Here is a 24,726-nt window from a genome sequence, read left to right on the forward strand (position 1 = left end):
ATAAACTACATTCTAAAAATTTGCAAATTATGTTATTTTTTTCTATCTATGTATATGGCAGCAAATCATTTTCTCAACAGTCAACAAACATCTATATTTCGTAAAAGATTTTCTAAGTATTCTTAAAACTGAATAGGTATACATCACACAGTATATTGTAGTAAACTAATATAATTTAATCTAACTGTCCTGGAGGTCTTAGTTTAATTATACAACAGAGAAAAGAACCTTGTCCTTAATTATATAAAAGAGAAAGGAACCTTATAATGGATGACAAATGCAAATCAACAAAATTAGTGAGAAAGAAAATGAAATGTTATCAAGTTGAAAAGAAGATAATATAAACAATTAAGTGCAGAAGAGTATTGCAAGACATGTATTTGACAGTGCTCCTTTACTAAAAATAGCTATTTCTTGAGCTTAGCAGAGCCTTTCAAAAACTCTTAAAAATGTCCAAATCGAATGGGCTATAGTATCAAAACCTTGATGTCAAATTAAAGGGACATAAAAACCATTGGATGTAGTCCTCACTTAGCACCTCAATACTGAGCTGTCAAAGTTCATGGGTCAACTACAAATAAAAGAAAAAAAGAAAAAGCATTTTGGAGTCTATATAAAACAATTGTTTAGCATGTGTGGAAAACTGTTTTACTACTTGTCACAACTAATTCTTGACAACCTCCTACTTAACAGCTGGTCAAATTCAGTAACAGAAAATAATCTGTAAAAAACTCAAGTAGTTCTGCATCTTGCTGTGTTAAGAGAATTAAGAATCCAAGTAGAAAATGGCACGAGTGTTGAAAGTGAGAGCTCAGGGAAACGCGAATAAAAATAATGGTAAAACAGCTAGGGTCTGTAAAACCTAGATAAGCAGCAGTACATGAAGGCCCAGACTACATTTACATAGATTTGTTACGAATTTCTGTAGTATCTTTGAATTCAGTAGAAACAATGTACATGCATAAGTGTCTGAAGTAACAGGGCTTAATGAGCAATGTTACTTAACATTCAGATAAGAGAGAGAAAGAAAAAAATCATCACCTTGCCCATTTTCTTGAGGTTTGTTTTTCTTCCAAAATTCGATCTCTCGCTGCAGTTCCTCTAGTTAACATCAAAGAACAGCAACATGAATTTTTAAATCAATACTATAGCTATATCATTAGAAATAGCAATATTCCCTACAACAACCCAAATATGTACCCAAAATCAAATCAGAAACTTACGTTCTCGAAGTCCAGGTACTAGCTTAAATATAATTTCCTCTAAGGTGTTATCCAGCCTTTCAAAGGGAAAAAAAATACATTTCACATTAAGTAGAAACTAGTGCTTTCAATATTTTTAGCTTCTAAACAACAAAAACTTTTGAACAATAAAATGAATTGCATATTTTTGGTAATTATTACATCATGTAAAACCCAATTGATTTTTGCTTGAGAGACAACACTTATTAAAGCTTGTCTCAACCACCTCCTGAATTGATTTCTTTTAGAAATAAACAAGGAATTTATTTTTTAATGTATAAAGACAAAAATTAAGCAAAAGAGAAAAAACATTATACTCTAAAATTTTCATTGTTTTAATTTGTTTTACATGCAAACAATTGTGTTACGAAAAAGAACAAACTGGAAAAGTCCAGGTCATGAGTAGAAAGCATGAAAATTATAAACTCTAGTATCGTATTAAGTGTTCAAGTGCTTTGCTAATAAGGCTGTTACGAAAAACTGAACAGACTATTCCCTACTCATTAAAACACAGACAAACCAATCTTGGCTGGATAAAGATGACCACAGAGCATCCATGCTGCTCTGGCTAGACAGTTCTCAGTACCCAACCTAATCCATTTAAACTATTTAAATCTGCCATGAGTTTGTCTACCAGATGACAGCACACAGCACAGGCATGTCCTCCGATATCCTCATATTAGTGCCAGAAATAGCTATTACAGTCCCTTCCGGAAGACACAGTGTATTTACCTTTGTTGCTGAAACGAAAATATTTTTCTTCCTTTTTCTCTGAATTTTATCTACTCTCCTATCCATTTAATTTATTGTCCACTTTCTAGTTCCACTTCCTCATCCTGTCTCACTTATCCTCTCTCATTCTGTTTCCTTTTCCTTTTTATTCTCTGCTCTCTACCTCTTCTCTTGTGAACAGTAACTCCCACTGCCTACAGCCTAAACAAAAACCCAAAGTTTTTTGTTTTGACAAAACAAAGTACTAAGTACTATGGCCAGAGAAAGGAAGTACCTTGAAATTCAGTCAGAAGCTACAATACAGTAATTGCCTTTGGTATATTTTTAATTGTCTTAATTTTTCATCTCAATAATGATCTCTCTCTCTCTGCATATACACATATATGTATCTGTACATGTTATAAATAACAGGCCTATAGTGTATTATTAAACATATGACTGTTCTCTACCTTTTTCTCACTAGCCATGGCAAAGCAAGAAGACGACTAAATGATTTTTTTTTAAGGAATGCCTAAAAGCCATTTTAATGGATAACAATTATCTTCTTATAATAAATACATGAGCATTCCAGGTTCTGTTATTTACAGAATTTGTATTTGTAACTAAAATTTTGTATTTGTAACTAAAAGTTTACACTACTTAATCATCTTGGTTTGAAACCAATTCCCTATGTTATCTGTCAGTTCATAGAGACATTCACAAGTATATTAATATTTAAGCTATGATCACAACTTATTTTTAAATTGCTGCCATTTATAAGGACAAACCAAAACCAAAACCAAAAACCCCTCAGCAAGTGAAACAGACCTCCCCTAAACCAAAACAGCATAGAGAGTACTTTCTCACAGACAAGAAGAAAAGCAAAATCATGGGATGTTAGAGCACTTCTGACAGATGACAGTATAGGTCTACCTTTCCAAATGGTATGTTATCTCTTCTAGCCTCTCTTCTCAGCATCTAACACACCTAGATGGTACTGCTTTTTATGAAGTTCCCACAGCAGAGCACTGGGAACTTGAGAACCTGTCTTGGAAATGGAATTAATTTCAAATTGTAAGAAAGCTTCAATCTTCATAACTCACTCATTTAGAGAAAAGAAAATCAGGACTTCAAAAGAGAATATCACTACCTTAATTCAAAATCCCACTAACCATTCCTCAGGATGGTATAATACTTGCTGCTATTTCTACATTTATTTTTTAAAATTCTCATTTACCACTTCCTAATCTGTCTTCAATGGTCCCAAAGAAAAGTCACTGGTAATGCTAACATAAAAAGAAAACCAGTATGCTTAGCAAATTCACCATGCTAGAAGCAAGAACTGGCTTCATACTGTACTCAATGACTTTATTTTCTTTCAAAAACTAAACAAAAAGAGCTATTTTGTCCTTATGAAGTGTAAATACTAATACTTTAAAAAAAACACAGAAGAAAATAACACATCTGATCTTTAAGTACAGGGAAAGTAAACTTAAACTATAGGGGAAAAAATAGGAAATGATAAAAAGATTCTCAATGTCAGATGCATTGTACAGTGTTCCTATTATCCACGCCTGTGAGACCTCACAAAGATTTATATTTCTGTGATTTGCATCAAACTCATTCCAAAATGAAAGTACTTGACAAAACCCCAAAGTTGGTCTCAGTCATTTAATATGATACTTCCTGTTAAAGCTGAAACAAGAACATTCATATTTGAGACACACCTCTTTCCATCCCCACATCTTCCAACCTCTAAACCAGAACATACTAAAAGAAGAAACAAGCATTTATGTCAGCTTCATACAGTTTCTTTTTTCACCTCTTCTATAATACTGAACGAGTTATAAGATCAAAGCTACCCTCTGATATTTGCTAATTCCCTGATGTGAAGCAAATGAAGACTATCACTCAGGAAAACTTATACCAAAAGAAGCATGCTACCAAGAAAAAAACAAGCCTGCCTTCATGGTATAATCAATCCAGACCCAACTGAATATTGCTGATGCAGAATTCTGCTAAATTAGGAAAGGGAATTCTAGAATGTAACACTCTTCCTGGATTTTCATTTTAGAGCTCCATGTTGAACTTCAGACTTAGGCTTACAGTTTCAATAGACCCTAAGTGCTGTCAACTAAAAGATATATCTAAAAACTCACAGTTATGAAGTTATTCAGAATTGAGTTTATAAAGTAGTTCAGAAAGTTTATCATGAAGACCTCAGTTAAAAATACTTTCCAGAGACTTCAACGCTATTTCTCAGAAAATGACTGCATTCTTCAGCAATGATGGGGCTGGTCTCTACAGTCAGCATAGAAGACAACATATTAAGTTATGCAGGCAACATCCAAAAAAGATAATTCCATTACACTGCTCATATGCTCTTCTGATTATTAGTTTAGCAAATGTTTAAAACTGTTTCATAAAAACAACCAGCAAACTACTAGTTATATGCAGTCTGTTGGCAAATAAACCCAATTACTCTAAAAGGAATTTCAGGAAATAATCGCAGAGAAAATAGCTCTTCCCACATTTCTGGCTTGTGGTCTCAACTCTTCTCACCCTTCTATCATTTCCTGCTTAAAGCATATTATTATTTTACTAAACATCTACTAAATGTTTCAGAAAATGTATTTTTCAGCTCCTATGAAATGGTCCTGCTAAAATAAAAGAGGTATTTCTAAAATTACTTTGTTTTCAGCTTATTAGTAGCCTTCTGCACTCTGCACAGCATCTTCTGTTATAGCTGTCGCAGAGCCTCAGACACTAACAGAAGATCAGAAAAATATTTATGGTAAACATCTACATAAGCCCTACCCTTCCAAAAAACATTCAGATGATAAGGACTTCAGCTAATTATATCTTTTAGAGTTGCTGAATTTAATCTCTCTCACCTATCCTCTTGGTATATAACTGAAGCATGGGAATTGCTCTGCACACGTTTCCATCATAAAAATCAAAGCAAAACATGGCAAACTGTAGCAAACACAATGATGCTAGGAAATAATACCAATCCTAGTAAATTCCAGATGTAAATATTTATTTTAACATTGATGTAAAAATATTTATTCCTAAGGTCACAACAGTATTACAAACTAATAATATTGGGAGTGGTTGGTGGATGGTGGGAGTGTTGGGAGTGAGGGCAGGGAGTGACTTCATCGTTTCAGAAAACATGAAGTTCTTGGACTTATGATGACATTTTTTGATCTCTGCACTATGCGTGTAGGATGGCTACCACCTTTGTTTCAACACAACATCACTAAAAGAATCTAGAATTTCAATAAAAAAATTGTTTAAACAAAGATGTGTTATTGTGATATAAAAAATGCAAACTCTCAAGAAAAAGCACTTTCAGTGTCAAAATTTTAATTCATGAGTGTCTTTTCTTTAATCTGACAGCAAATTCAATTCAGATTGGTAGATCTACGCCCTGGAAAACATTCAGCTATTTGCATGATTCATTTTTACATTACTCTAAGCAGAAAAAAGTTGCATGCAGTTTGGAACGCCCTAAATCATTTGAAAAAAGAAACTCTAGAATTTAATTTAATGTAAAGAACAAATGGTATCCGGTTCATTAATTTGTTTAATAGAGGTATTAAAATATTTATTTTAATTCAGCCTTTCTGTGTCTTTTTATTATCTTTGCTATTTTCATTATATCTGAAAACACTCAATTTACAATTTACCGGGAGATGAGAAATTACCAGATTCTATGGCCATAGAACAGTTGATATAGGTATACTACACAAATAAGCAAAAAATTAATTCTCTTTCAGGATAAAGATATTAGGATTTTTTTCGTTGTTGTTCTTCTGTTTTCTCAAACATATAATATCATCTTACCTTAACATTTCTAGTGGATTAGTCTCATGCACTTGGTTGCCACACCTGGGACAGTCATTGCTGTCTTCAAAGTGTTGAACAATACAAGTCTTACAAACTGAGGGATAAGAAAAAGAAAAAAGAAAAAAAACAGCTTAGACTAAGATCTGAGTAATATTGCTTGAACGTGACTTAATGATACCAGCTAACTACTTCACGCATCAAAGATAAAAGATTATTATTTTAAAGCAAACAACTACAATGTATCTTACCCACTTCTTGTTCCTCAAAGCCATAGGTAGTTCTGCTCTGTCAAGACACTGAGTTCAGCAGCACTGAGTTCAGCAGAACAGGTTAGACAAGTGCTGCTTTAAAGTATGCAGTATTTGTACTACTCATAATTCTCCCAGCATCATAAAATGCAAAACCCGTAGCATGTAACACACGTAAAGAGCAGGTTCTGAGAAACTGCATGCTGGGGAGCTCTAGTCCAGCAGATCCAATAATCACTTCAGATGATTCAAAAAAGACTTAAGCACATTATTTTATTTCCAACCGTGTTGCTGGCAACTGAAAATACTGTTGTATGCACTTCCTGTAAGAGAAAAGTTCAGAGAAATTGCACAGAGGTTGAACGAGGTTCACTATGTTTCCCTTTTGACATAGTGCCTTCAAAAGCAATGCCAGAACTTAGAGTAAACATTTAATACTTGAATCTTACATTGAAAGATCAGGATCACGGCCATAGCAAGTATAAGCAAACCCAAAACAACAATGTGAATTTAAAACCCAATAAACTGAAATTAAACTAAACAAGGTGCTACACTACCGTTGCTTCCAAATGATTAATCGCAGACTGTAGATTTTACTGCCATTAACAAGAAAATGGGAGCCAAGCTGATGAGAACAGATATGCCTGCTATTATCACTGTGTTACAACTTTCTGGTTGGAGATAAACTCTATCCTCTGTTTATTATTACTTCACCTAAACTGAAATAAGAACTGCAAATTCATCAGTAAATGGACTGAAAAAAAATAAACGGACTGCTGCAATTGCAATATGCTTTCTGCTGAAACACTGTAATTTCTTTCATCAATTACCTAAAGCACTAAGAGTACCTCTAAAACAAGCTGGTAAATCCTAATTATATGACAATCTTTAAGGAATCTCGAAATTCCTTTTACAAATGTCACCTAACAAGCAAAGCTTGCATTTGTCTTTGCCTTAGTATGCTTCGAAGAGCTACTACAAAGCAGCTGACGCTGGTAATGCACACACGTTAAACCTCGGTGCAGGTGTGTTTTCCAGCTGCTTTAAAACACTAACTTAAGGACATTGACTTCATCTCTTTGACTGAAATTACAATGGACTTTCCCACTTTAAGTCTGACAGACAGACTTCAGAGCTCACTGGCTGGCTCTTGGTGCTCTCCTCAAGCTAAATGGCTCTGGGAGTGCTGGATGCAGGGCAGTTTTCCGGTGATCCGGTAAATTGAGCTCAGGAAGCCATGAGTCCTGCTAAACAAGCCCAGTAAGTGGGGTGCAGTGCTGTACTCTGCATATGGAGGCTTCAAAACAGCCGAGAACATTGATACTATGAGTGCACCGTTCAGCCCTCAGGATACGATATCATTTTTTCGTAACCTCAAGTTGTAAGGTATTTAGCACTGGCACACAGATCCAAGAACCTGTAATCACAGAACTCGTCTTATATTACAGATCTTTTATAATTTGTTAAATTACTAGACTTGATTTTTGCACATGCGTTCCCTAACACTTTCACAGGGTAAGAAGTCTAATACAGAGCAGCAAATATGATGTTCTGTACCTACAACATTTCTTCATTTTTCTATATACTTTTTATAACTAATACTCCTAAAACTAAACATTTTGCTACTACACTTACAGAACACAAAGAATTTCATTACCCACATAGAAGCCCTCATGCCAGCCCAACAGAGCATTTAAGAACGTGCTTAAATTAAAGCACAAGTCCCAATAACTTTTAAAATATATGTAGTTAAGATTTCTATAATTTCTCCTCATTAATATGACTGAGAATCCTCTAGAATTGAAAATAACAGAAGTTATCCTTGAAATTGAAAAGATATGAAGATTTTCAGCTCAAAGTTTTTCTTAAGATGCAGTGTCTGGATACGTTCAACCCAGGGACAAACATCACAAGGTAGAATTCTTCAGCTGATCAGTAGCTCCTCATTCCAGCTCCCATAACTATCTGAACTATCTTTCCTTCTGTCACCCACCTGAAATACAAAGAAGCACAGGGAGCAACTGAAGGCATAGTTCAGTCCCTTCACTAATCAAAATCCAGCCACATATACATAATGATATAATAGGATAGAGGCGCAGACAGTACCATACATACAAAAATCACCTCTCCAAGAATATCACCATTCTCTTTTCTTAAATTAATGCACTAGCTGGATAAGGGTTTCAACTTGTTATGCCAAGATTAAATAGAGGTGGGACTTCTTTAATTTCTTCACATACATCTATTATAGACATTTTTAACTACATAGTTTGCTTTAGATACCATAATTACTTTTTTTTTTTCACTTTACCTTAAAATGGTTTAAGATTATGTAAGATTTTAGAGTAAATAGACAAGAACATGACATTGCTTACCAATAGGTGTCATGAATCTGCTCTGCAGTGCTCCATTTAAACAAATATCCTGATTCTAAGCACAACTTCCAGCACCTTCAAAGGTAACAGAGTGTACCCTCATTTCAGGCACACAGCCCTGGTGGTTTGGAAGAGGTGTCGTATAGTAACATGTAACAAACAAAAAGCCCTCTCACCTGTAGCTAGATAACAGGTGGCCTGCTTGATCCCCTGTGGTCAGGAAGTATCACAAGCGGGTCTCAGCGTCACAGATGAAGAAGCAGCATCACTTTCCCAAAGTTATACTTTTTGAACGAGCATTGCCATAAGACATAATGCTCTGTAAACTCATGTACTAAAGAAGAAATAGAAACCCTACAGGTGTCCAGACCTGAATTACTTGCAAGCAGCCATCAACATCATTCAAGTGCACAGACAGAATTTGATTAGCTAGCCAAACAACATAGTGTAATATTCTTCAAAAACATTCTTGCTTATCTTCAAGCTCTATGCCATGGTTTAACCCAGCCAGCAACTAAACGCCCCACAGCTGCTTGTTCACTCTTCCCCACCACCCCATAATATTATTATATAATAATAATAATATTTAAAAGTAATAATGAGAACACAATAATATTTTATGAATATTTATATATTTATATATTATTTATGATAATAATATATACAAACAAGCGATGCACAATGTAATTGCTCACCACCTGGTGACCAATGCCTGTCCCGTCCCAGCAAGCGATCCCGAAACAGATAAGTCCTGACACCGCAATTCCAGGCAAGCGAGAGGCCCGAAAAGAGAGTGAGACAGAGACAGAACTCTGAGAGACTAAGAGAGTCCCACAGAATAGAATATTCCAAACTTCCCATCCATATACTGGGCATGACATTGCATGATATGGAATTACTCCATTGGCCAATTTGGCCATCAATCCTAAATATAAATCCAAAATCATAAGGGGAGTTGTGGACCCTTTGTCCTCATCATGCTCCCCCCCAGCCTGTTGCGCTCCTGCACACTGGCAAAACATGGGAAGCTGAAAACTCCTTGATGTCTCAGCAACAATGATAAACATCAGTGCACTATTAACATTCTTCTCATAACAAATCTCATACTAAATCCAAAACACAGAGCTCTCCAAGCTGCTAAAAAGAAAAACTATCTCTGTCCCAGTCGAAACCAGGACGCTCTAACTACAGTATGTTTACTTTTTTAATACTACCAGTAGTCCCGATGATTATTTAAAAAAAAAGAAACACCTCCAGCTAAATGCCATGTCATTTGAATTGAAAAAAACAACAGTCAATAATACTAACTAATATGAAATTGTGATACAGTGTTCATGAGAAAGCTAGGATGAAGTGAGCTTTTGCATCTGAAACAGGCCATGCTGGTACCAAATCATCCATTTATCTTCCACTTTTTGAGAACTGAAAAACGAGCCAATCATAAAAAGGTCCTACTCTGAACATATGACAGTAAAATCTAAACAGAAGACAAATGTGGCCCAAAACCATGATGGAGAAGGTTCTTCAACTGATAGTAATATGTATTGTAATCACTGTAAAAAAAATCAGTAATATTTCAAACAGAATATAGTGGCTAAAGTGCATTTGTTTTTTTTATGCAATTCAGAGATTTTTAGAAAGAAGATAGTCTAGAAAAGGAAATATTGCCATGAATGGAAGTATTTAACATTGTTGAATATCATATCTTCCCCGTTCACTAACAGAGCAGATGCCTTCTTCCTATTTACCAAAAAAATCAAGACATTTTTGGGGCATGATTCTTCTATGTTATTGAAGTAGAGAGCGTCAAAGCAATTAAATACAGAGAAACTAGGTCTGCACGAAGAAAAACAAAGGACTAAAGAAGATTAACCTATTAAATCCAATGTCAGATACAGTAAAAATCTGAAACAAATGTCCTAGAATAATTCCTAGATGACTCCAGTGAGAATGAAAATAACCATATTCTGCCCAAGCTTCTCAAGGAATCTGTGAAATGTGCTGCTGTCAATTGAATTCTTCAACTGCTGCACCTGGTATCTCATAATGCTGGTATTTATACTGTGATGAAGATGGAGATGATACACTACCACTGTCAAGAGAAACTGTACAGATTAGTGGCAGGCAATGGCAATACTGCTGAGAACCAGTAGGTTAATAATCATCTATTATCCTAGAAATTCCAACAGTTGCAGAACCTGAATTTAAAGAGCGTGGGGGAAAAAGGCCTGAGAAGCTAGTTTGATGATGAAATTGTGAAGTCTAACACAGTCATGAATAATGGCCATATGGAAATTCAGCTGAAAGTCACTGAGGTAAGTAACACAAGGGTTTGGTATTCTCTAGACCTTTTCTGACTTGACTTCACAGAAACTGAGCTTAGGGGTAACTCTTTTTCAATGGAGAACCACAAGTGCGATAGAGTTGCTCTTCTGCTAACTCCTACAATAAAGGAAGGGGTTGGTCTTTAATTTTTTTTTTTTGGAAGTCTCCTATCCAGTAGCAACGACAGTATCTCTATGGAGTCAGGTTAGAAAGACTTGACACCAATTTTAAATGCTTTATAAAGATTAAAAATATTGGAAGAAATGGTATAACTGTAATTGGTATTGGTCAGTATTAGTTTTGGAACTGATAAGCCTAACCCCTAACCTTCTCTTATTTGGGAAATTTTTAGCAATGGAGACTCTTAAGAGCATTAGCACAAAAATTCTTAAAAAGTATTACCAGTGGCTTCATATCAATACCAGAGTGGTTTCTTTTTTTTTCTGTAAGCAATTAGTACTAGCCTCCTTCAGAAAGCATTTCACAGTGTTTTAAGAAAGCTATGTCTGAAATTCTTTGAGGAGGCTTCAGTTCCCTTCACTTGCTCTTAGAATCTCTGCTCCATTCATGTCAGAGAAGTTCTTGAAGTCTGTGATGAGATGACACTGATCTGACTGCTTTGAAAAGGACTCATTGCTTTGTCTTGTAAAGATATTTTAAACTTGGCTTTGCTAGGCTTCTTGTTTGTTTTCCAAACTAAAGACAAATAGAACCTATCTGAGCTATGGCTTTCACACAGAATCACAGAATGTTAGGGATTGGAAGGGACCTCAAAGGATCATCTAGTCCAATCCCCCTGCCGGAGCAGGACCACCTAGATTAGATCACACAAGAACGCGTCCAGGTGGGTTTTGAACATCTCCATAGAAGGAGACTCCACAACCTCTCTGGGCAGCCTGTTCCAGTGTTCTGTTACCCTTATTGGGAAGAAGTTCTTCCTTGTGTTTAAGCGGAACCTCGTATGTTCCAGTTTATATACATTTCCCCTTGTCCTATCATTGGATGCCAGTGAGAAGAGCCTGGCTCCATCCTCATGGCAGTCACCCTTTACATATTTATAAACATTAATGAGGCCCCCCTCAGCCTCCTGTTCTCCAAGCTAAAGAGATCCAGCTCCCTCAGCCTTTTCTCATAAGGGAGATGCTCCACTCCCTTAATCATCTTTGTGGCCCGGTGCTGGCCTCTCTCAAGCAGTTCCTTGTCCTTCTTGAACTGAGGGGCCCAGAACTGGACACGATATTCCAGATGCAGCCTCACCAGGGCAGAGTAGAGGGGGAGGAGAACCTCTCTTGACCTACTAACCACACCCCTTCTAAGACACCCCAGGATGCCATTGGCCTTCTTGGCCACAAGGGCACGTTTTTGGCTCATGGTCATCCTGCTGTCCACCAGGACCCCCAGGTCCCTTTGCCCTGTGCTGTTCCCCAACAGTTCAGTCCCCAACTTGTACTGGTACATGGGGTTGTTCTTACCCAAATTCATTTAAACCCAGAAGAAATTTCAAATTATTACTTTTCAGAAGAACTCTATGCCACAGGATAGATAACTAACACATTTGTTTAAAGTCAGATGATTTGACTCCCCAAAACCTCCCAAATACTAAATCCTGCTAAACATAAAGCCTGCTTAAATCCATACTAATGTAACTTGAAGAAACCATAGAATCACAGAATGTTTTGAGTTGGAAGGGACCTCAAAGATCATCTAGTTCCAACCCCCCTGCCATGCGCAGGGACACCCTCCACTACACCCGGTTGCTCAACACCTCATCCAACCTGGTCTTGAACACTTCCAGGGATGGGGCATGCACAACTTCTCTGGACAATCTGTTCCAGTGCCTCACCACCCTCAGAGTGAAAAATTTCTTCCTTAGATTTAATCTAAATCTACCCTCTTTTAGTTTAAATCCATCGCCCCTTGTCTTATCACTATATACCCTTGTCAAAAGTCCCTCTCCAGCTTTCCTGTAGGCCCCCTTCAGGTACTGGAAGGCTGCAATAAGATCACCCCGGAGCCTTCTCTTTTCCAGGCTGAACAGCCCCAACCAATTTGTGTAAAGGAACTGAATTCCTTAGTCTGAGTATACTTATGTGCTCTCTTCATACCTTTTCTTGAGGAAAGCAGCCACGTGTGGTCCAAGAAAGAGACTGATGACAAATGAAGAGCTTAAACTCCTGTGTAAGACAGGTCTTCGAGTAGAATATATACAGACAAAGCATTATAAGGAACCAAGAATCTTAAGCCAGACATATATATGGATGTATTCCCTACTCCAATAAACATACTGATCTCGATCAAGTCTTCCTGCAGCCAGCTCAAATCATGAGGTCATCTTACACCATGAAAAAAATCCTTGAAATTGTAAATCAGTTCTGTAGTAATCTAAAACAACTTTTGCTTTTTCTCATGTAAAGCTATGGTGCTTTGAGGATTTGCCTGTCAAAACTAAATGTGATTTACCAATAGCAATGTAAAAGTCAAAAATACACAAATTCTGGCACTCAAGAAAAATGAACTGGTATGTAATACTCCTAGTAGGAGTAGGATCATCAACCAGTATTTTCAGATATGATAGGTATAATCATCCTCTGTTATTCTCAATATAAAACACTGAACCTTTTTCAAAGCATATCACTTTGAAGTTTCAGAGAACGGATGAAGTCTAAGTCTTGAGTGAAAAGGGTAGGGAAAGAGAGAATCTTTAAACACAATTAAATTACAGATATGTTTAATTCATAACCTTGGGGAGGGAGGAGGGTGTGTGGAAGCCAAACCCAAAAACTTTTAACACTACCAGTATAGATTAACAAAATGACATGGTTTCACTTGCTTTACTGTAGGTCACGGTATGACAGCAAACAGGCAAAAGAGAACAGCTTAACCAAAACATACAGAGTTTGCAGAATTCTGAGGCATGTGCTACGCATGCCAGTGAAATGAGGATCTGAATTTCATGGTTGTACTCTGACACTTCAGATGAGCCACAATAAAAGTTAAATTCACATAATTTACTACAGCTGATAAAAGCACTTGTGTGGCTTATGCTAATTGGCTGTCAATCATAACAAGCTACACAATACTGTGTTCCAATACAGAGATATCTGGTTCACACACTCTTTCACATCTTTGTAATTAGCTGAAAAACATAGACTGTGCTGTACGTCATCTTACGTAAACAAAAAAAAGTACGTATCTTGTGCATATCTACACACATATTGTTCAATGAGAAGACTCTTTCTAGGTTATTTTTTAAATGCTGATTAACAAGGTATGTAAATAATACTTCATTTGTGTTTTTTAAACAAAATATTCTACAACAGAAAGTGTAATTCATTAATTGTGGGACAAACTGTCAGAACTCATCCATTGAATTCTTCCAAGGATCTCCTCTCTAAAAGTTAATCACTCTCTGATCCAGTGAGCAACAGAGAAGCACAGGATACACACAGCTAGTGGAACATCAAACTCATCTCAGCAATGGCACAGAGATGTAACAAGTCATTTGGTATGTTTAATGAAGTATTTAATCAGCTACCTTAAACCTGCTTTAAAAGCAGTTACTTTTATCATAGGGAAAAGTGTGTGCATAAAAGTAGGACAGAAAACTTTAATATACTTAATCACTATTCTCAAAAACTATAAATGTGAGAGTACTCCACTGTTAATTACAATTACCAGACACATTCAGACTGGATTCTCTTTTGTTAAAAGGGAGAAATAATTTCAGCATGCAGTGATCACAAAAGGCTTTTTGGGTTGAAATCTTCTATTTCAAATTAAGATAGATCTGCTACATGCCATCGACTGAAGCTTCTGCAGGAGAAGGAGCATGAAAGCCGCTCAGCTTGCTTGTCTGAGGGTGAGAAGTTTTCCTGCAAGTAAAGATCTTTCAGGATCTCCTGGTGACAGCATAAGTTTTTAGCAAAATCTGAAAACCACTCTGGTTCCATACTATTGGTTTGATATTGAAAATGACATCTCTGGTTGTTTTCCTGCATGGAAGGGCATTTCTGCAAGTTCCTCGACTGCACTGATTGACAATTTCTTAAGGCAAACACTAGAGAGACCAACTAGGAGTAATACACCAGTTCATCTGCTGTTCATAAACACGGAAAAAAATGGTGATGAATAGAGTCGCAGATGGCAGCTTGCCTTGCAGTGACCACAGGATGACCAAGTTCAGGTTCTTGAGGAAGGATATGAAGTTAAACAGCAGAGTTAGGATTCTGAACTTCAGGAGATGAGACTTCAGCTTGTTTAAGCAGCTGCTAGTCAGATTTCTCAAGGAGGCTATCATTAAAAAGGTAATTAGGAGAGCTGGCTGGTTTGTTTTTTTTTTTTAAGAAAACTTATTTAGACCGCAAGAGCTAACCAGCCTACCGTACAGACAATTGTGTCAGAAGAAGTGCTTAGTGCACAAGAACTGCTTGATGCACAAGCTTCCTAACTAATATGCAAAAATAGAGCATATTAGAAGTGGAAACACAGACAGGAAACAAAAGAATATAAAAGCATTGCTCTAGCATTTAGGGACAAAACTATGAAGGCCAAAGCCCAGCCATAGCTAAAACTGATAAGGGACATAAGAGGATTCTGCAAGTAGGCTAATAGCTGAAGGAAGTTCAGACAAAATGTGGGTCTGTTAATGAACGAGGGAAACAACTTGGGAATATAGAGAGGTTTGAAGTCCTCAGTATCTTGTTTGCCTTGGTCTTCACAGGCAGAACCTGCTCCCAGATCTATCTCTCTATAGCTATACAGCCTCCTCTAGCTCTCTTGAAAGATGGCAGATCACGTCATGTCCCTCAGAACCAATTTCTAACTATATGAGGGACAAAAATGTCATCAGGAATAAGCAATATCGATTTACAAAAAGTGAATTTGGTTGAGGTTAGCAGGTAACCTAATAGCCTACACCATCTGAATAGCAGTTACAGGAGTGACGGAGCCCAGCTCTTCTTGATAGTGGCAAATAGTATCACAAGGAGCAATGGTCACAAGCTGTTGTTTGGTAGGACATTGAGAAAAACTTCTTCACTAGGTAAACAGTATAGCACTGGAAATGGTTATTGAGAGAGGCTGTGGAGACTCCACATTTGGAAATTCACAACTCGACTATACAGAGCCATGGCTTGACCTGGCAACCAATCTGCCGCATTCATGAAGTTGGCCTAGACGATGTCCCTTCCAATCAACATTTCTACACTTGTGTGACTAGTCTGATACTTCCTAGGACACTAAAAAACATTCCTAAAGAAAGTTTATTTTCCGGGTTTTGTAAGCACACACTGTACTAAGCAACAGAGTGACGCGCGACACAGATAATGGGATGTACCCTTTAGCTCATATCTAGCCTTCTTCAACTAGTAGTTCTTAAACATCCTTGACAACTGTGTAACAGACTAGAAAAAAAAGGTCTCAGCTCATAAGAAGAAACCATTCTGTTACAAGTAGTGAAAAGGAAACAAAGTACTGAATTTTAGAATAATTAATTACTCTGCAGTATTTCCTTCCCAATAGAGATAGGAAAGTTGGTACTGCTGATGCCCAAGTCCAACATCTCCAAAAACCCCATCAGAAACACCTCTTTTAAAGGCACACATTTCTCAGAGCAGAACTTCACTACTTAACATTTTTCAACAACACAGAAGATGTGAATGAACCGCTAATTTGGTTTCTACCGATCACATTAGCTCCTCTGTGATCACTGGAGAACATTTATGTCAATATATGCTTTTCATCTTATCCAGGGTAATACATTGTACTCCCAGTATCTAATGAATTTATGATACTTCTTAAATCATTAATATCTACAGATTTTGATCATTTGTGCAACACTGTTTTGAATTATGGCAATTAGTAGTACAAAACAAATATCAAAGGACAGTTAAAATTGTATTTTGTGGTAACTATTTGGATATGACTGAAGAACCATAACTGTACTTCCAAAAAAAAGTTTACATATTTTCTAAAAGACAAAGTGTAAGATAATTTATCAGAGTATCTTCCTGAATCCTGCCACATACAGATCACCTTTTCCTCTATAGACATAAGAAACCAAACTTTGCTTTAAAGAAACACCTGTGCAACTACATGGCAGCTCAGTAAAATTCATGTGCACTAATCCAGGGACTAGGCAGTAACAGAGCTGTCTCAGTCAAGAGTTCACAATCTACAAGTGAACAAAAAAAAACAAATGCTGCTGAGAAAAAAACACTCCTTCTGACATTATTATTTTGTAAAGGGAGTGAAAGTAAACAAACAAATAAGTTCTCAAAACAGAAAGACACTGTAATAAAAACAACATTTTTTTCTCAGTTTGAGCTGATGTCTGACGCAACTTTTCTCCCCCTTCACACCAACCTTTTAAAAGTTACTACTGTTCATTAATCTTCAACCATAAAAAAAAAATAACTAATGCTGGAGTTTTTCCACTTTCTTTAAAGGGAAAGATAATTTAGTAATAGCTAATATACCTCTCTCCCTCCTGTTTTATTTCAAGTTCTTATAAGGACAATTTGCTTAACTTCTCGCCTCCTGAACTTAAATTCCTTTACCAAGTAACCGAAAAGAGAAAAATAATACCACAAAATACATTATAATCCTTAGCTGGTATTAGACTTGGAAAAAGACAGCTCAACACTATTTTTTTTCCTCAAAAACTAAACTAAAAATAATATTATTATAATGGTAAACAATATTATGTTTGTACTATGAACGTTTTAGTTCTCCATGTACTTGATATACTAGGGATGTAACACCATAATGTAAAAATTAACAGCCAAGCCAATAACAACTGCAAGAACAACACTGTGCAGAAATGACAGAAAATGCTAAGATAAAGCTTTTAACTGATATTTATTAAAGGTTCAAAAATGGGAAATCCACCAGAAAACATACAGTTCCCCTTACTCCTCTTTTAGAATTCAAATTTTATTTGGAAAGACGCCAAATTCTCAAGAAGGTCTGAGCAAACTATCTTCTATTCAGGAATAAATGTAAAAATTCAAGCGTGTAAGTAACTTAGCTCATGGAAGTAAGCCGACTGAGTTTGATAGGATCGTTCCTACATTTAATATAATTCATACACACAAATGTTTTAGAACTATTAGGAGCATAAGACAACCTGAATTCTTCTTGAGTCAGTTTCATTCAGAGATCTACTCCCTGAATAAATATTTTGCCAACTTTCAAATATTTCTATGTGTTGTGCCATGGAACGCACTACAGAGGGATGTGAGCCAGTACTAACCAAACTGGTGGATCCATCATGCACACTGCCAACAGACACATTGGCTTAAATTTCAGCAGCATAGTTGTATCATCAAAATACCACACCTGACCTAACGATCTTACTTGAGATCAGTCAGGCCGTGGTGATACATGTTTGGTGCTACAGCCAGCACAACCACCACTAGCGTGGGGAAAAGAAAAGGGGTATCCTTACTCTTCAAGATGTTAAGCAGTCCCCATGCTCTCAGGATGACCCAAATGGCAGACCAGTGTCTAGGAAACCCCACCAGAAACTGCACAGCATTTAATGCAACACTTCAGAAGTGAACAAAAACTGTTACAGAGATCATATTAAACACATAACACTGTAAGGAAGTATCATGTATGAAGGAGGGATATTTTGCAAAGCACTACTTACAGGTATGGAGGCACTCAGTTACTGTAGTTGGCTTGATGAGATAGCCTTTACAGATATAGCAGGTGATATGAGGATTGAAATCTTTCACCAAGTGCTTCCTCTGAGTAGCCATTCGTGGGGTAGGAAATGCTGGCAGAGTGCTCGGGCCAGAGGAGCAAGTCTGAGAGGCGTCAATGCCCGCGGTTCACAAGAGCTGCGGCGCTGCTCTGTGCAACTGGACTTCTCCAGGCATTTGCTCTTAATTCTGGAGGTCTCACAGGGACATGGCTCATAACTCCTGCTCCTGTGCCAGGCGAGTCATTTTCCTACCTGTAACACACGTGGAAAGAGAGAGGTGTGTAAACCTGGCAGCACAGTGACGATGCCCCAGAGGACAAGGGTCGCCATGAACTTGGCAGTGGCAGCCGGGCTGTTATTTACGTAACCGCAGCTGCGTGCCCGGCGCTCGGCAGCCGCGGTGCGAGGCAGCGCCCCTGTCCCCGCCGGGCTCCGGCCACCGGCGGGACGAGCTGCCGGGCGCCGCGGGGCAGCAGTGACAGGTGCCGGGGCCGCCGGCCAGCCCCGGCGGGCTCCGCGCCGCCCGTCCGGCACACCCCCGCCGAGGCGCGCCGCGGTCCGCAGGCCTCGGAGCGCCCCCGCGGACGGGAGCCCTCCCCCGCCCCACCGGAGCCCGGCGGTAGGAGAGGGCGGCGGGCGGGGCAGCTCGGCGGCGGCCGGGCTCTCCTGCCGCCCGCCCGCCCGCCTCCCGCCCCTCTCTCCCTCGCGCCTGCCGCCCCCGCCTCAGCCCCCCGCCGTACCTGGCGCAGCCCGGCGGCCTCAGGCGGGCGGCCCGCCCAGCGAAAGAGAAAGGGAAACGGCGTGCACCTCCCGCCCCCTTCCAGCCCTCCCTCCTTCCCTCCCCGCCAGGCTGCCGCGGCCGGTCCCAGGGCGGGACGGGCGCGCAGGCGCTGCTCCCCGGCCGAGCCCTGCTGCGCCACAGCCGGCAGCGCCGCTCCGGGGCGGGAGGCGCCGGGAGCCCCGGAGCGGTGCCGCGGCTCGGGCAGCGGGGCGGGCGGCCGCGGAGGTGAGGCGGAGCGCAGGCGGCAGCGGAGCGGAGGCGCTGCCGGCCGCAGGTAAGCGCAGGAGGGGCCGCAGCCGGAGCCGGCGGCACGTCGCTCGCCCCGCTTCGGCCCCTGCTCCGTTCCTTAAAAATAACTTCAGCTTCTGCCCATGGAAGGGCGAAACTTAAACCCGTTTTTCCACCCCTCCAGAGGAAATAACGAACCACCGGACTAAGTTAGGCCCAAATCCTATAAACAGTTGATACATGTGGTTCCCTCTAACTCGGACCAACTAGCCGGAGAACGGTTAAGCACGAGTGAAAGCTGTCTGTAATTCAGTGCGTCTGCTTTTTGCTCCCCTATTCACAGAAATACACCATATTACCAGGAAATTATCCATAAGACTAAAGCTGCCTTAATGGTATTTTTCAGTTGCACTATTTCTAGAAAAATTCTTCTACGCTCCCTTTAGCACTAATCACAAAAATATAAGGAGGCATTTCCTATCTTAGCTGCAATACCATCACGTTACCTGTGACTGTGCTAGGTCTTTGCTTTCCCATTCTGCATTTGAAATAAATACTCCTTTTTGCATTGGCCTTCCAGTGCAGTCTCCCTTTCATCCTTGGGTGCATTCTGCAACAGCAGAAGGCTTTAATAACTTAGGCCGGCTCCTGCCATCCATTCCTACTTGTGGAATATTTACCTTCCAGTAGATCTCTGTTCACATCAATTCAATTGCCAGGCTGAGTCAGGTGCATTAAAAACTGTTATAATTAAAGTTACAGTGCAATGGTTAATGCATGATAAACCTGACATAGGGTAAATTCAACAGAATATGCATAATTTTTCCTGATAAAATGTTATTGTGTATGAGATGATTTCTTTACAACACGAACAAAACTTTATAAAGCTAAAAATCTTTTGAAGCAGCATGTGCTATAGTTTAACAAAAAGTTGTGTTTTGATGGTTTTTGCTTTCCATTGTTAACCATTGTTTGAATTATTATACCATGAAGTACACACTGCTGAGTCAAAGGTTAGAGAACACTAACAGAGAAAGTAGGCAACATAGACTATATATAGACAGAAGTTGACATTTTTCCGAATGAACATGAGAGTGGCCCTGCTTGAATGTGGACTAATAAGCATGATACAACATTACTAAACTTCTGTATATGCATTTAGAATAAGCAACTGCTGATGTTCTCCCGGCTGTTTCAAAATGACTGTGTCTGGTAAGATTTATTTTAAAAATAAACTGGATTCTATGTGAGATTTCAAAGCATAGTTTATCAGGTGTCCTTATTGAAAAAAAAACCCACCAAACCTCAACATTTTCTCACAGGTTTATCAACTAGGCTCATGTTTACACAATAATGGTTATACAATGTTCTGTTCAAGCACATTAAAAGCACAGTTACATCATTTATTATACGGTGTAGCCCATACAGTAATAATTGCGCAGCAGTTGTGACACTTGCAAACACCCACAGGTGGTATAGATTCTGCAAGCTGCACTGAAGCCCCTCTTCTAAGGACTACTGGGTATGTGACAGTATACATGACAAATTCTTGCCTCATCTCTCCACAATGTAGGAGCTCGGTCCTGCCAGTATCAAGCTGTATTTATGAGATGCTGAGAGCCCTTAACTCCCAGTGAAAATGATGAAAGTTGAGGAATTCAGCACCTTTCAAGACCATAAAGGGTTGTCAGCCACTGGAATAGGCTGCCCAGGGAGGTGGTTGAGTCCCCATCCCTGGATGTGTTTAAGAAAAGGGTGGATGTACTGCTTAGGGACATGGTTTAATGGGGGATTAGGGACAGTTGGACTGGATGATCTCTAAGGTCTTTTCCAACCTAGAAATTCTATGATTCTATGATAACATGAACAAATGAGAAGCAGTGCAGAAACAGTTCTCATTTCACTATCAAAGAAAAGTAGTATAACAAAGATCCTTAAATACTTACTCCTACTTTATATAATGAGGAAGCAAATTTTGTTAATAAATGCTTATGAATTAATTATAATTTCAAAGGTAGTTAACTCCCAGCATTGCATACAACAAGTTTCTTTAAAAATATAGGGCCAAATAACTGATGTGAGCGTTTTGATCTACTTATAGCAGTGAAAAGGTAACAAAGGAACAGTGTTTGAATCAAACAAGGTGGTCATCTTCATATTATGAGAGACACAGAATTAACAAAATAAACAGCTAGTCAGAGTAAATATATATCATACGTTAGCGACTGCAAACGTGGTATTACAGAGAGGATGATTATAGCCTTCAACTCAGTGATGAAAATACAGTTGCTCTCATTTTTCCATGTTTCTTAAACTTCTGACTTTCCTATTGACAGACTTGTACTCAGCAGTTCTCAGAGTGTCCTCTAAGAGAGTACTTACGTTTTTTTTAAAACTAAGTCTTTTTTTTACATATATGAGCTCGTCTAACACATAGAAAATAAAGACTACTTTCTAAGCATTATCAAAGCACAGATGTAGTTTGTTGAAGACTCTGAAAAACTACTGGATCATCCTCATGTGAATCAGAGTAATTCTTTACTTTTGATACAAATAAAATGTATCTTTTCAAAGGAACAGCCAGGACACATAAGAACTTGTGAACTCCAAGCATTAATTTTAATTAATTTCATTAATTTTACTCATTAATGCAGCTCCAACATTTTTTGAAAAATACCAATGTTTGATGTCAGTTTTCAAGTACATTCCAGAAAGAAAATAAACATTGGTCAATACAGCCAAGTTCTCAGTAACATTTGAAATGAGTGAATAATTCTAATTCTGCAAGTAGATCCACATGAGTACCATCTTATAACCCTATAGAGCTACAATGGAGTCTGTTTCTAGGCAAGTCTCCAATTACCCTCCAGTTATCCTAAGAGTTACTTGTATTTTGTAGATGGAAGAATTACTGGGACACATCTGGACTGGGAAAATAATGAAAAAAAAATCCCTACTTTTCTTAATAGACATTGTAGAGCTATCTGAATGATATTTAGAGGGAAGGCACAGCATTCACCTTCAATGAATACTGAGTCTCTAGGCATCTGATGGAAATGTCATTTTATGACTTTTTAAATCTTGAAAACTTCATAGAATTGCTTAGGTTGGAAGAGACCTCCTGAGATCATCTAGTCTGACCCCTCTGCTCAAGCAGGTTCAGCTAGAGCAGGTTGTCCAGGACCGTGTCCAGTTGGGTTTTGAATAGCTCCACAGGTGGGGACTGCACCACCTCTCTGGGAAATCTGTTCCAGTTTTGACCACCATCATAGTAAAAAAATGTTTTCTTGTGATCAGATGGGATTTCATGTGTTTCAATTTGTGCCCATTACCTCTTGTCCCTTCAGTGGGCACTACTGAGAACAGTTTGACTTCCTCATCTTCATTCCCTCCCATCAAGTATTTATACCTGCTGATAAGACCTCTCCAAGCCGCCTTTTCTCCCAGCTGAGCTGCCCTCGCACTCTCAGCCCCTGCTCATGAGAGTGATGCTCCAGTCCCTTAATCACCTTTGTGGGTCTGTGCTGGATTCGCTTTGTGTCTTTCTTGTACTGAGAAGCCCGGCACTGGACACAGCACTCCAGATGTCACCTCATCAGTGCTGAATAGAGAGGAAGATCACTGCACTCAAACTGCTGGCAACTTTAAATTGCTGCAAATTTACCCAGGTATGAAAAATAGACTAAATATAACCACTTTTGGATCTTTTTCCAGTGTTAAATTCCCTATCCACTAGAACGGTATCTAGCATAGAACCGTACACTAACGGGGTTGGATGGGACCTTTGGACACCACCTGGTCCAATGCCCCTGCTCAAAGCAGGTCTAACATTAAAAGTTAAATGAGATTGCTCAGGGCTTTATCCAAACAAAGTCTGAATATATCCAAGGATGGCAAATCTACAGCCTCTCTGGGCAACCTGTCTCAGCTCTTGGCAATCCTCATTGTGGATTTTTTTCCTTAGGTCCAGTTGGAACTTTCCTCCCTGCTTATTTTGTACCTTTCCATATATATTAATAATTTACTAGCAGGAAGTAAACTTAACTCTTACTGCCATTATCACTGTCTTTGCCCTTATCTTGGGATCATGCGTCATATTTCTTCACTTTTTAGGCAAAAAACAGTAACATTGTTTATCATATAACCAATATTACTATGCTCAGTGTGAAGACTGTCTTTGATTAGGCCATTCTTATCCTCATCTCTTATTCGTGAAAATGATCAGCAATGAGGTTTCGCGTTTCTACCTGTGAGGGCTTTTCTTCATCCCTGTTGAGCTCCATAGAAGATGCTGTATACTAGCACATAGTAGCACTTCTGGGATATATATATAGCATTTCTGTCTTTACGCTTACTCTTCTTTTGTAGTCTAAAATAAAGTAGCAAAGCAGGTTGCAGAATGCTAACATCTGTATTATTGTATCATTACCAAATAAGTAAACAAAGACAAATGCATTCAAGATGCATTTCAAGAGCAAAGTAAAATTGTGTCACAAAGTGTTGCAACTTTGTTGAACTAATTTCAAGCAAATTTTAAAAAGTAAGAGAAATCGTAACATAAGTTCCTACAGGTTTTATAATAATTGTCTGCTAGTAAAGGAGAGGGAATCAAATTAGTGACTCTACCAAGGGAAAGATGAACAGATCTATATTGTTAAACATTTCCTTGGCACAAGAAGATACTGATCAGCTGTAGCGCACGCTGTCTCTTCCCAGTTAGAGAAACACAGAAAACAAATAAGGAACAAGGTCATAGCAGTAGGGGAGAGAGATTACCAGTGCAAGAAAAAAAACCCACAACTGTGAAATAAAATTGACTAGAAATTGTCACTAGCATGAAGGAGACAATTTAACTTTAGCCACTTGTATGCAGAGGTTGAAGTGAAAAAAATACCTGATTTTGAACATATTATCAGCTGAGCATTTAAACATACTGAGATAAGATCTTGTAACCAGCTTGACATACCTCCCTGTGAATAACATTTAAGAACTGTGGTTACAGTCTTCAGAGGTATTGCAAATTTAAAAAAAAAAACAAACAATCTCACAAATTCTCCATTCAGTTACTCTAGTGTCCAACTGTGTGAACTGTGATCAGCTGTTGCTTTCTGTTTTGTGGGTTTTTTTTCAGCACAGTAAAGGTACAGTATAAGCTGCCACATAGCCAAGCTGATTGTTCACATGAGAATGACCTAATTGACCTTATTTTGGCTTCAAAGGCAGTTGTTCATTCTAGTATAGAGCCTTGCGTTGTGCC

At 38.5% G+C, this 24,726-nt stretch overlaps 1 protein-coding gene across 4 annotated transcripts in view; it reads right to left on the bottom strand.

Annotated features, from left to right (window-relative positions):
• PCGF5 (polycomb group ring finger 5) overlaps positions 1–24,726 on the bottom strand; it is a 64,099-nt gene that overhangs the window by 11,417 nt on the left and 27,956 nt on the right. For 3 of the 4 annotated variants that reach the window (XM_086616358.1, XM_086616355.1, XM_086616356.1), the window contains exons 3-6: positions 18,404–18,712; positions 5,802–5,898; positions 1,224–1,279; positions 1,042–1,101 (exon numbers count right to left, since the gene is read on the bottom strand). In XM_086616358.1, coding sequence (XP_086472484.1) covers positions 1,042–1,101; positions 1,224–1,279; positions 5,802–5,898; positions 18,404–18,515 — 325 coding nt within the window. In that variant the 5' untranslated portion in view covers positions 18,516–18,712. Of the gene's footprint in view, positions 1–1,041; positions 1,102–1,223; positions 1,280–5,801; positions 5,899–18,403; positions 18,713–19,200; positions 19,232–24,726 lie in introns of those variants that run through there. The other variant, XM_086616357.1, reaches the window with a different exon arrangement.

This window comes from Tauraco erythrolophus, chromosome 9 (genome assembly GCF_009769465.1).
Source record: "Tauraco erythrolophus isolate bTauEry1 chromosome 9, bTauEry1.pri, whole genome shotgun sequence".
Lineage (NCBI taxonomy): Eukaryota > Metazoa > Chordata > Aves > Musophagiformes > Musophagidae > Tauraco > Tauraco erythrolophus.